The sequence below is a fragment of the Oncorhynchus keta genome, chromosome 26 (assembly GCF_023373465.1).
Source record: "Oncorhynchus keta strain PuntledgeMale-10-30-2019 chromosome 26, Oket_V2, whole genome shotgun sequence".
NCBI lineage: Eukaryota > Metazoa > Chordata > Actinopteri > Salmoniformes > Salmonidae > Oncorhynchus > Oncorhynchus keta.
In genome coordinates, this window is record NC_068446.1 from 24,456,698 (window position 1) to 24,469,702 (window position 13,005).

General features: G+C 40.7%; 1 protein-coding gene across 3 annotated transcripts; it reads left to right on the top strand.

Moving 5' to 3' along the window:
• The first annotated feature begins 1,877 nt into the window (after positions 1–1,877).
• Positions 1,878–5,016, top strand: LOC118359137 (doublesex- and mab-3-related transcription factor A2-like). 3 transcript variants are annotated; one of them, XM_035737416.2, is made up of 3 exons: positions 1,878–1,963; positions 2,353–2,823; positions 3,162–5,016. In XM_035737416.2, the coding sequence occupies exons 1-3, from the start codon at positions 1,921–1,923 to the stop codon at positions 4,007–4,009; spliced, it is 1,362 nt and encodes a 453-aa protein (XP_035593309.2). In that variant the 5' UTR covers positions 1,878–1,920; the 3' UTR covers positions 4,010–5,016. The 3 variants fall into 3 exon arrangements, with proteins under 3 accessions (XP_035593309.2, XP_035593310.1, XP_035593311.1); XM_035737417.2 differs by having other exon boundaries at positions 1,892–2,209; XM_035737418.2 differs by having other exon boundaries at positions 1,892–2,209; positions 2,356–2,823.
• Positions 5,017–13,005: the final 7,989 nt, after the last annotated feature.

A 13,005-nucleotide genomic window follows, 5' to 3' on the forward strand; every position in this document is an offset into this window, starting at 1 on the left:
CTATCGTTAGATATAGCCTATTCCTCCTTATTTCAATAAATAGTTTGTACAAAGTTCAAATGGCGTGGTTGGTGAGAATTGCGAAGTTTTATCCAATGTATCAACCATACCTACATCATTTAAAAATGTGATTGTAGGCATTGGTCAACGAGAGCATGGATCCACAGGCACAATCAGGATCCCAAGTTCAGCCTGGAGTGACATCGGACGGCTGCAACATCATCCCCGGGTATCCATGCATGGTCAGCAACCTCCAATAAGTTAGTATGCTATATCACCTGCAAACTGTCGTCCAAAAGTAGCCTACAAATTAGAAATCTTGATATTTTGTGAGAAAAATGTAAACAGTTCAATGCACACTAATAAAAGTTGAATAATGAGTTCATATAGGCTAAATTGGAATTCATTAGTCATATTCAATTATTGCAACTTTTTTTAATAAAGGCTCAGAAAATGTGTGATAATAGTAATCATTATAATCATAATAATCGTAATAAAGTTATTGCATTATCATTATCACTTAATTTGTGTAAACAACGATGTATTGATTATCGCATTGTCCGTGTCGTTTTAAATGATTAAATCTAAAAATAGTAATATAATATGAATGAAACAATGAACACACTTTTGTTATCAACATCTACGACTAATAGCAAATAGAAATCAGCTTGATTGCAGGAAAATATAGGGTAGGCATATACACAAATTTAAAACATGCGGTCTTCAAATTTCGAGCTCGTAAAAAGGATTTGTTTAGCCTATGAACTCAGAAAGGGTTAATCGTTTTTTCCCCATTTGATTTATGTATGTTGAAGGTATTTGGTAGCTATGTGCTTGAATTTAAATATTGTATAAACAAAAATATATATGATTATTATTATTATTAGTATTATGATAAATAATATTAATACAAATAAAAAAACTTTCAAATGAAACGAAAATGATGTTGGTTCATATATATGCCATTTAGCAGACGGTTCATTGCTTGCTGAGGACATAAAGAGTATTTACTGCTTTGGGATATACTTTTAGACAACATGGTTTCTATAGGCCTAGATATTGTTTTCCTAAATATAACCGCACAACGTTTTTGTTGTATTTTTTTTACATAATAAAATAAGTAGCAAATGGATGTGGCTAAGGGTCCGGCTTGCCTCAACTGAATCGCATAATGCATGTCCATGAGTAGCAATAAAATAGTGTTATAATCTGGATTAGGCCTATCATTGTACAATGAAAACACTTACTACGTTACTATTGTAAAACAAATACGTTTCTATTGTTATTATAAAAAGTTGGGTTTTATTTATATGATAAAGACGTTATTTTCCAACTCCATGCTCACCATTCTACCAGCAATTGCATAGCATAGGCTAGTCTATTTGAATCAATATGTAAATGTCACTTACCTTGTGATTTGACAGAATTAAAAGGGCAGTGACGTCAGTGAGACTTTAATTATTGTCTGTCTCGAAAAAGGTGTAAATAAAATTGAAGGATCTATAACGACTTTTTATACAAGTAAGACACGTGATGCACAACAACATGAAAATGTATCAAGCAAATTAATATAGATAAACTTCAGATAGCCTAGGCCTATTGAATTATTGCCTGAAAATGTCTCTTGAGAAAAGTGCATTTCATTTGATCTTGGGAATCTTTTCCCATAATATTTCCCATAATAAATATGACTTAATTGAAAATCTAGTTCCATTTGTTTTGAAATTCGAGTTTGTTAAAAATCATGTATTTTAGCTCTGCAGGATCCCATTCAGATTCTAAACACTTGTTATTTGAGAAAGAACTCTGGTGGACACAGTAGAAAAGGGGACAAGCCAATCAGATTGCACCTTCCCCGTTTGGCCAATGACAGGCGCCACATTGTTGTCAAATTTGTCTAATGAAAACGTAGGAGCAACAATGGAGAGAGAGAGAGGATCTGTATCTAGTGGCAATCTGTTGAGTAAGTTAGTGTCTCACGCTGGTGCGAGTATATCAACCTCGGCTCATTTAGGTGAAATTAAGTTAAACAGGGGAGAGCACTCATTTCTGCGAGTCTCTTGGATTTCTCCTCGTAAATGACACGTTTAAAGTTCTATTTCTGTATATATTGTTGCAGAGATCATCAAGTATTGACAGGTTGCACGGCGTTTTTATACCTCATTAGCGTAAATTGACAAACAGGTCCTTTATCTTGGTGAAGCTTTAGGTGAGGCTACATTCTGTTCTCTTCAATGGACAGAAAACACCGGTAGAAGATTACTTAATAAGTTGTGCAGATATGTTGAAAACTATTCAGCTGTTGTGAACAATCATCGATACATCATCGCGTTACTTTTTTCCAATTGATAGTAGATATTGGTCAACGACAGGACATGGATCTGAGACCAGAGCTCTCCACAGCGCCGTCAGGATCTCAGGTCCACCCTGGAGCCGGAGGGTCTGTCAACATCCCGGTCTCCATGGCCAGTAGCCTCCTGCGGGGTCCGATGCTATATCGCACAACGGAGAAGTATCCTCGCACCCCGAAGTGCGCCCGCTGCAGGAATCATGGGGTGGTATCTGCGCTGAAGGGCCATAAACGTTATTGCCGCTGGAAGGACTGTATGTGCGCCAAATGCACCCTAATCGCCGAGAGACAGCGCGTCATGGCCGCACAAGTGGCTCTCCGTCGACAACAAGCTCAGGAGGAGAACGAAGCCCGGGAGCTGCAGCTCCTGTATGGGACAGCAGAAGGGCTAGCTCTGGCGGCCGCCAACGGCATTATACCACCTCGTCAGAATTATGAGGTCTTTGGTTCTGTCAACAACGAAAGTAACTCAGGTGAGTGGATTTATAGATTATCCTGCTCAGATTAGCCTGCTCATGAACATGAATAGGCCTAAATATTGGTGGAAGGTTGGTCAGGTTGTTTTGTGCGTAAATCCTGTGCATAAGCATGTGCTTTGCTTTTGGTAACTTTGAAGAGTAATGTAAAGGACCCTGATAGAGAAATAATGTTCTGATGTGAAGAGGATAAATTGGCATTTAATTTACCAAACTGTCAAGTTAATGTGAAAATCTTGGTAATGGTAACAATATCAAACGTAGCCTATTAGGCGCCTCTTTAATTTGAGTGACATCAACATCTCATCGATTCGTTTTTTATGTATCTGTTTCAGATTTAAGAATGCAGAAGTATGAATTGTTTCCGAAGTCCCAAATGTCGGCATCAGTGACCCAGCAGCAGATGTTGGGCAAATCGGTTTCCACTGACAGCGAACCAGGAATCTCCTCCCCAGACGCGCGTCATGGCTCTGGCTCTGAGAATGGAGACGGAGAGTCGTTCATCAGCTCTCCTGTCTCCAAGGCTCTGAAAGACGGAGAGGACACCCCGGGTTCGATTAGCCCCCTAGGTTCTGACTCGGGTTCGGAGACCGACAAAGATGATCAAGAACCCTCCCCATCATCGGCCGCATCCAGGCAAATGAACCCAATCGACATCTTGACCAGAGTGTTCCCCAGCCACAAGCGCAGTGTTCTGGAATTGGTTCTACAAGGCTGCGGGAAAGACGTGGTGCAGGCCATCGAGCAAATTCTCAACAACAGTGGACAAGCCAAGGCCCCCGAGCAGGTGTGGACAGCAGAACGCATACTCCAAAGCGCACAGCCTCCCCTCTCCTCCACTCCAAGGCCCATGTTACCGGGAGCCATGACGCTGAGCAACCGCTCCGCCTTCTCTCCACTGCAGCCAAACGCGCCACACTTTGGCGCTGATCCCAGCACCTACCCCCTGAGCACTCATCTAGGACTAAACCCCTTACGTCTGGCCTACTCGGCCCACAGCAGAGGGCTCACCTTCATGACACCCTACTCCACCACGGGGTTGATGCCAACTCTGGGCTTCAGGCCGCCCATGGACTACGCATTCAGTGACCTCATACGGGACAGGACACTCTTGCACAAGGACCAGGGGTACACCAATGGGCTGTACAGGCCCCTCGGCAACAACAACACAGACAAACCGTGAGACTGAGAATGTACAATGTTTCATGAACTCAGTCGTGTTGGGACTATGATTTAAGTGGACACATTCAGAGAGGGACACTGTATTTGTAGCCACAAGTGTTGAATGTTATGGAGAGATCAGTAACGTGTTTGGCTATTGCACTGCTGTACATAATGCTTTGCTTTTAGTCGGTTTGCTTGCCCAAAATGGCATCGGAAACCAAGGTCACTTATATATAACTTTGTTTTCTTAGAGATAGACTATTATTCCTTATACATATGCATTGCTATAAATCCCCCGTCAAGTGTGTAACCTGAAAATATCTAGTCAAAGTATTTTGTCTGAAAATATTACTTAAAGGGGTTGCAATTCCCGAAAAACGGACAGGCAAACTATTCATCACACCATAATGTATGCAGTCGCATTATAATCGAGTGCATATATGGAGAAGATACAAATTCTAACTTCGATATGATTCCTGTAAATTGTGGGGTTTCGATATTGAAAAAGTGGTCGCAACCCAAATTCACTTTCAAATAAAAGTGGGTTGTTTGATGATCCTGGTGCAATTGTTGCTTTTACCTTTTCATTCCGAGTAATTCTTTTCTGGAAGAAAACATCCAACCTTACTAACGAATTATTACTCACTATTTTTTAGTAGCATACATCCATGCTTAAAACACGTTTGAATGGGGTGTCTTAAATTATTACCATAACGTGTAAATTACTGACGTTGAACATTTAAAAACGGAAGCTTAAATTGTAAAACTATTGATGTATTGGCATTCCTTTTCTGACTTAGTTTAATTGTTTCTCCAACAGTACAGTGTATATTGAATTTGATTATATAAGATTATTATATTACAGTTGACTTTACCTGTGTACTTGACCCATCATTTATCAGCTACAACCGTTCTTCTCTATTTTGTGAAATTGCATTTTTTGTCCTGAAAAGTCTATTGCTTTTCTGTCACAAGCTGTACCGTCACATGTGGAATTGCTGGAAATAAATGTTATTTTATACAAAATGATCTCCAATTATTTCTAGGCACTAATATAGCATTTATTTACACACACACACACACACACACACACACACACACACACACACACACACACACACACACACACACACACACACACACACACACACACACACACACACACACTTAATATTAGGCTATTGTTATTAGTTGTTATTAACCTATTATTTGCAGTAATTATATAGTGCTTATAAGAATATGTAGCCTTAACTTTTATCGTGCAGAAACTTGTCTTGTCTCATCAGTAAAATATTGTCATTCTCCATTTTGCCTTTATTCGTTTATGATGATCGTATAGATTTATAGACTCAGTCTTTGGAAACGGAAAAACACAGGGAAATGGCAGAGCACACATTCATTTAGGAATTAAAAGTCCACAACACTTGAAATATGATGCTGTAGAAACATAATATCTCTTGCTCGCCAGAATCGAAGTGTTTTCTCACGCCAGACAAATACTGTATAACAAAGTATTTGACAGTGTGCCTTCATAAAGCTAAACGGAAAACGAAACCCAACACATATTGAGAGGCCCCTTATCCCACATTGCATTGCTTTGATAGCTTTAATTGAACTGGAAATACATGACCTCTGTTATTCGACGAATTCCTTTGAATTAACATCTGTCCATTGATATATGTACAGAATAAGAATAAATGTTCAATAGACTTAGGCCATATTCGATGACAAACAACTCCAATATGTTTCATAGGTCTACATCTTGACCCAATTAAATGTTCCCTTTTAATTTGATATTATCTGTTTTTTCATTTGCTTTTATACAATGTACAATGTTTAAAGTGCATACAATGATACTCTGTGTCAAAGCATATTCCATACATCAAACAGCAATTATGTAAACATGGTAGACTTTTGTTTTATTATAGACATGGCTTGGTTACATCTGATCATCGTTAGCCAGAGCGGAAAGCTCTGTGAAACCGTTTAGCAGACGAAGGCCAGAACAGTCACGCTACAATGGTTTACGGTCCGGTCCAATGCAGCCGTTCTTATCTCAATATCAGATATTTTCTGGGTAACAATTAAGTACCTTACTGTAATTGTTTACAATTAAATTGGTCAAAAAGAAACGAGAAGAACTTCTTAGCATAGAGCAATATCTCAAGCAAGAATTCTGCTAGGACTGTCTGGGAGTGGACTGAGTGGGGAGGGGAATCCTGAAAATGATTTGTTATTGGCAGAGAGGTTTGGGACTCTCTTTCTTATTGGTCTATTAACTAATTTACTGCATGATGATGTCACCATGGAAGGCCAAAACGTAATCCCACCTAAACAGGCTGAAATTTCAAAACAGCACTTTAAGCTTTTAGGGAGATGACCAGCCAGTCACTCAGTTCAAGTTCAAATGTGAGAGACCTCTTTGAAATGTAGGCAGCTACATGACTCCATATCTGGGCCCATATTCAATAGGTAACTGCATACCTTTGCCCTACCATTGTTGAATCACTCCCTTCGATGGTACAGCATTTGATAGGTGTAAGCCCCATGTCAGTCACTCCACCTGGCCTTCTAGCAGGCTTAGGTGGAGCTACTACCATATTGCTCAAACACATGCAATCCTTTCAGATCAGCAAGGGGGTACTCAACAACGGCAGAAAAAAAGGAGCAGGTTATTGATTTGGGATTCATCCCTGTATACAGCCTATGTGACTAACTGGTGTCTGCAGTTCTCTCAGCTGTGCAAGTGAGAGGACAGTAAATCCAGGAGTGGGCAGAAAACATCAGATCTGAGAATGCAGTTCAATGCATATAGCCTACATACACCGTGTCACTATAAGTTTTCTCTCTTTTCTTTTTTTAATAAGAATGAAATAAAGTCACATTTATGTCTTGACCTAGTTTTGATGCATTATGTTTGAGTACTCTGTGACCTCTCAAACTTTAGTGAAGCAGACAGTGATGTCGTACCTAGTGTACCGAATGCTGTATCGGATTTGGCCTGTCATCCTCCATCTTCATCATCAAGTTGAATGCAGACAGGTAAAACGTTTTTTGTTGTCATGATTTCAGAACTTGTCTGACAGCGGCTTGCGCTATAAAAAATATATATATATATAAAAAAAGTGGGTAAACTAAACTCTTATCGCTAGTCAAGGTGAAAAAAGGAACGCGTCCTATATTTCAATGCATTTTTCTGCGAAAGGTGGTTAAAACTGTTGGGCAAAAAAGTGAGTAAACTGCGTTTACTTGCGTTTACCTTCAACTAAACTGGTTCTAACAACTAAACTTGGCAGCTCCTGTGTGACGTCCGTCTCTATTTGTCTATCCTCTATTTTCTTTACAACAATACCACCTGGTGGTCAACTTGATAGCTAACAGTACCCATTTGCATCCCTACGTTTTCTTTCTCTTACAGAACGTCAACAAGCATTGCCATATATATATATATACACTGCTCAAAAAAATAAAGGGAACACTAAAATAACACATCGTAGATCTGGATGAATGAAATATTCTTATTAAATACTTTTTTCTTTACATAGTTGAATGTGCTGACAACAAAATCACATAAAAATTATCAATGGAAATCAAATGTATCAACCCATGGAGGTCTGGATTTGGAGTCACACTCAAAATTAAATTGGAAAACCACACTACAGGCTGATCCAACTTTAATGTAATGTCCTTAAAACAAGTCAAAATGAGGCTCAGTAGTGTGTGTGGCCTCCACGTGCCTGTATAACCTCCCTACAACACCTGGGCATGCTCCTGATGAGGTGGCGGATGGTCTCCTGAGGGAACTCCTCCCAGACCTGGACTAAAGCATCCGCCAACTCCTGGACAGTCTATGGTGCAATGTGGCGTTGGTGGATGGAGCGAGACATGATGTCCCAGATGTGCTCAATTGGATTCAGGTCTGGGGAATGGGCGGGCCAGTCCATAGCATCAATGCCTTCCTCTTGCAGAAACTGCTGACACACTCCAGCCACATGAGGTCTAGCATTGTCTTGCTTTTGGAGGAACCCAGGGCCAACAGCACCAGCATATGGTCTCACAAGGGGTCTGAGGATCTCATCTCAGTACCTAATGGCAGTCAGGCTACCTCTGGCGAGCACATGGAGGGCTGTGCGGCCCCCAAAATAAATGCCACCCCACACCATGACTGACCCACTGCCAAACCGGTCATGCTTGGAGGATGTTGCAGGCAGCAGAACGTTCTCCACGGCGTCTCCAGACTCTGTCACGTCTGTCACGTGCTCAGTGTGAACCTGCTTTCATCTGTGAAGAGCACAGGGTGCCAGTGGCGAATTTGCCAATCTTGGTGTTCTCTGGCAAATGCCAAACGTCCTGCACGGTGTTGGGCTGTAAGCACAACCCCCACCTCTGTGGACGTCGGGCCCTTATACCACCATCATGGAGTCTTTTTCTGACCGTTTGAGCAGACACATGCACATTTGTGGCCTGCTGGAGGTAATTTTGCAGGGCTCTGGCAGTGCTCCTCCTGCTCCTCCTTGCACAAAGGCGGAGGTAGAGGTCCTGCTGCTGGGTTGTTGCCCTCCTACGGCCTCCTCCACATCTCCTTATGTACTGGCCTGTCTCCTGGTAGCGCCTCCATGCTCTGGACACTACGCTGGCAGACACAGCAAACCTTCTTGCCACAGCTCGCATTGATGTGCCATCCTGGATGAGCTGCACTACCTGAGCCACTTGTGTGGGTTGTAGACTCCGTCTCATGCTACCACTAGAGTGAAAGCACCGCCAGCATTCAAAAGTGACCAAAACATCAGCCAGGAAGCATAGGAACTGATAAGTGGTCTGTGGTCGCCACCTGCAGAACCACTCCTTTATTGGGGGTGTCTTGCTAATTGCCTATAATTTCCACCTGTTGTCTATTCCATTTGCACAACAGCATGTGAAATTTATTGTCAATCAGTGTTGCTTCCTAAGTGGACAGTTTGATTTCACAGAAGTGTGATTGACTTGGAGTTACATTGTGTTGTTTAAGTGTTCCCTTTATTTTTTTGAGCAGTATATATATATATATATATATATATATATATATAAAACACGGTACCAGTCAAAAGTTTGGACAATAACAGTGAAGATATCAAAATGATAAAATAACACTTATGGAATCATGTAGTAAGCAAAAAAGTGTTAAACAAATCAAAATATGTTTTATATTTGAGATGCATTCTCTCAACCAGCTTCATGAGGTTAGTCACCATGAGGTAGTCAACTAACAGGTGTGCCTTGTTAAAAGTTAAGCGTTTGAGCCAATCAGTTGTGTTGCTACAAGGTATTGGGTGGTAAGCAGAAGACAGCACTATTTGGTAAAATACCAAGTCAATATTATGTCAAGAAAAGCTCAAATAAGCAAAGAGAAACGACAGTCCATCTTTACTTTAAGACATGAAGGTCAGTCAATTCGTAAAATTTCAAGAACTTTGAAAGTTTCTTCAAGTGCAGTCTCAAAACCCATCAAGCTCTATGATGAAACTGGCTCTCATGAGGACCGCCACAGGAAAGGAAGACACAGAGTTACCTCTGCTGCAGAGGATACGTTCATTGGAGTTACCAGCCTCAGAAATTGCAGCCCAAATAAATGCTTCACAGAGTTCAAGTAACAGACACATCTCAAAATCAACTGTTCAGAAGAGACTGTGTGAATCAGGCCATCATGGTTCGAATTGCTGAAAAGAAACCACTACTAAAGTACACCAATAAGAAGAAGAAACTTGCTTGGGCCAAGAAACACAAGCAATGGACATTTGACCGGTGGAAATCTCTCCATTGGTCTGATGAGTACAAATTTTAGATTTTTGGTTCCAACCGCCGTGTCTTTGTGAGATGCAGAGTAGGTGAACGGATGATCTCTGCATGTGTGGATCCTAAGGTGAAGCATGGAGGAGGAGATGTGATGGTGTGGGGGTGCTTTGCTGGTGACTCTGTCAGTGATTTATTTTGAATTCAAGGCACACTTAACCAGCATGGCTACCACAGCATTCTGCAGTGATACGCCATCCCATCTGGTTTGCGCTTAGTGGGACTATCATTTGTTTTTCAACAGTACAATGACCCAACACAACTCAAGACTTTGTAAGGGCTATTTGACCAAGAAGGAGAGTAATGGAGCATTGCATCAGATGACCTGTCCTCCACAATCACCTGACTTCACCCCAATTGAGATGGTTTGGGATGAGCTGGACCGCAGAGTGAAGGAAAATCAGCTAACAAGTGCTCAGCATACGTGGGAACTCCTTCAAGACTGTTGGAAAAGCATTCCAGGTGAAGCTGGTTGAGAGAATGCCAAGAGTGTGCAAAGCTGTCATCAAGGTGTAACCGATGTGAAATGGCTAGCTAGTTAGCGGTGGTGCGCGCTAAAAGCGTTTCAATCGGTGACGTCACTCGCTCTGAGACCTTGAAGTAGTTGTTCCCCTTGCTCTGCAAGGACAGCGGCTTTTGTGGAGCGATGGGTAATGATGCTTCGAGGGTGACTGTTGTCGATGTGTGGAGAGGGTCTCTGGTTTGAGCCCAGGTAGGAGCGAGGAGAGGGACAGAAGCAATAATGTTACAAAGGCAAAGGGTGGCTACTTTGAAGAATATCAAATATGAAATATATTTGTTTAACACTTATTTGCTTACTACATAATTCCATATGTGTTATTTCATAGTTTTGATGTCTTTACTATTGTCATACAATGTAGAAAATAGTAAAAATAAAGAAAAACCCTTGACTGAGTAGATGTGTCCAAACATTTGACTGGTACTGGTATTGTATATATATAGTGCATTTGGAAAGTATTCAGACACCTTGACTTTTTCAGCCTTATTCTGTTACAGCCTTATTCTAGAATTGATTACATTTCTTTTCCCCTTCATCAATCTACACACAATACCCCATAATGACAAAGGGAAAACAGGTTTTTTGACATTTTTGCAAATTTTTTACAAATAGAAAACTGAAATACCTTATTTACATAAGTATTCAGACCCTTTGCTATGAGACTCGAAATTGAGCTCAGGTATATCCTGTTTCCATTGATCATCCTCGAGATGTTTCTACAACTTGATTGGAGTCTACCTGTGGTAAGTTCAATTGATTGGACATGATTTGAAAAGGCACACACCTGTCTATATAAGGTCCAACAGTTGACAGTGCATGTCAGAGCAAAAACCAAGCCATGAGGTCGAATGAATTATGCATAGAGCTCAGAGACAGGATTGTGTCAAGGCACAGATATTGGATCATTCTTAAATGGAAGAAGTTTGGAACCACCAAGACTCTTCCTAGGGGAGGAGTGCCTTGGTGCCAGCCTGCATGGAGTTTACCAAAAGGCACCCAAACTACTCTCAGACAATGAGAAACAATATTCTCTGGTCTGGTGAAACCAAGATTGAACTATTTTGTCTGAATGCCAAGCGTCACATCTGGAGGAAATCTGGCACCATCCCTACTGTGAAACATGGTGGTGGCAGCATCATTCTGTGGGGATGTTTTTCAGTGGCAGGGACTGGGGGACTAGTTAGGATCGAGGAAAAGATCAACGGAGCAAAGTACAGAGAGATCCTTGATGAAAACCTGCTCCAGAGTGCTCAGGACCTCAGACTGGGGCGAAAGTTCATTTTTCAACAGGACAGTTTCTAAATGTTCTTGAGTGGCCCAGCCAGAGCCCGGACTCAAACCCGATCGATCATCTCTGGAGAGACCTGAAAAAAGCTGTCCAGCTATGCTCCCCATCCAACCTGACAGAGCTTGAGAGGATCTACAGAGAAGAATGGGAGAAATTCCCCAAATACAGCTGTTCCAATCTTGTAGCATCTTACCCAAGAAGACTCGAGGCTGTAATTGCTGCCAAAGTTACTTCAACAAAGTACTGAGTAAAGGGTCTGAATACATATGTAAATGTAATATTTCAGTAATAAAAAAATAGGCAAATAAATCTATAAACCTGTATTTGCTCATTCGTTATAGGAAATTGTGTGTAAAAAAACAATTTGTGGCAAAAGTCAAGGGGCCTGAATACTTTCCGAATGTACTGTGCATTTGTGAAGTATTCAAGTACTAAGTCATGTTTTGCAGAGGGGTCAAATACTTATTTCCCTCATTAAAATGCAAATCAATTTATAACCTTTTTGACATGTGTTTTTCTGGAGTTTTTTGTTGTTATTCTGTCTCTCACTGTTCAAATAAACCACCATTAAAACTATAGACTGATCATTTCTTTGTCAGTGGGCAAACGTACAAAATCAGCAGGGGATCAAATACTTTTTTCCCTCACTGTATATATATATATTTTAATCAATGATTGGTAATTTAGCTTTTAGTCATCTTATCCAGAGCGACTTACTTAGTGCATTCATGTTAAGGTTGCGAGTTGAGACAACCACATCACAATCATAGCAAGTAAAACTTTATCAAAACATTCATGCATTTATTATTGCAGCTTTTACATTATTTGTTTCTTGTGCTTATTATTCGTATTTTGTTTCTATCTGATTTGCTGATAGCATGTTTAGCAGGACTATGCCTTTCTTGATAAAAGCAACTGAAAGTTTTGTGAGAAGAGGAGGATTATTTGGAAACTACACTACCCATGAGCACCTCATCCATAATTCGATGTTCATTACTTGAGGAATGTAGTGTTGCGTGCAAGTCTGATTTAAAACACTAGATGGTAGCCTATCCATACAAATGCCACTTTGGTCCGAGATGTGCAGCATGGATGTGTCTGTCATAAACAGTAAGGTCAAACAGAACCCTGCATGCCCCTAATAACAACACTTCATAGCACACAGTCAAGTAGTTGACATCGGATGTTGAAATCTTCTAAATTTAAGACTCGCTATCATACTGTTTACAAGGATTATTCTCTCATAACGGAGATTGAGTAAATCCCACCAAAACAGTCCTAGCAATTGTAATCTCTCTGGTTATCAGATCAATTTTATGCGTGTAAGTTTACATTCTTACATAGGCCTACTACCTTCTTTCATGGTTAAGTGACTTGG

Excerpts from the sequence above, each read along its gene's own strand:
- LOC118359137 (XM_035737416.2), top strand. The coding sequence starts at position 1,921 with ATGGAGAGAGAGAGAGGATCTGTATCTAGTGGCAATCTGTTGA. Across the intron at positions 1,964-2,352 it reads ATCTAGTGGCAATCTGTTGA|TAGATATTGGTCAACGACAG; the intron begins GTAAGTTAGTGT and ends TCCAATTGATAG. Across the intron at positions 2,824-3,161 it reads CAACAACGAAAGTAACTCAG|ATTTAAGAATGCAGAAGTAT; the intron begins GTGAGTGGATTT and ends TATCTGTTTCAG.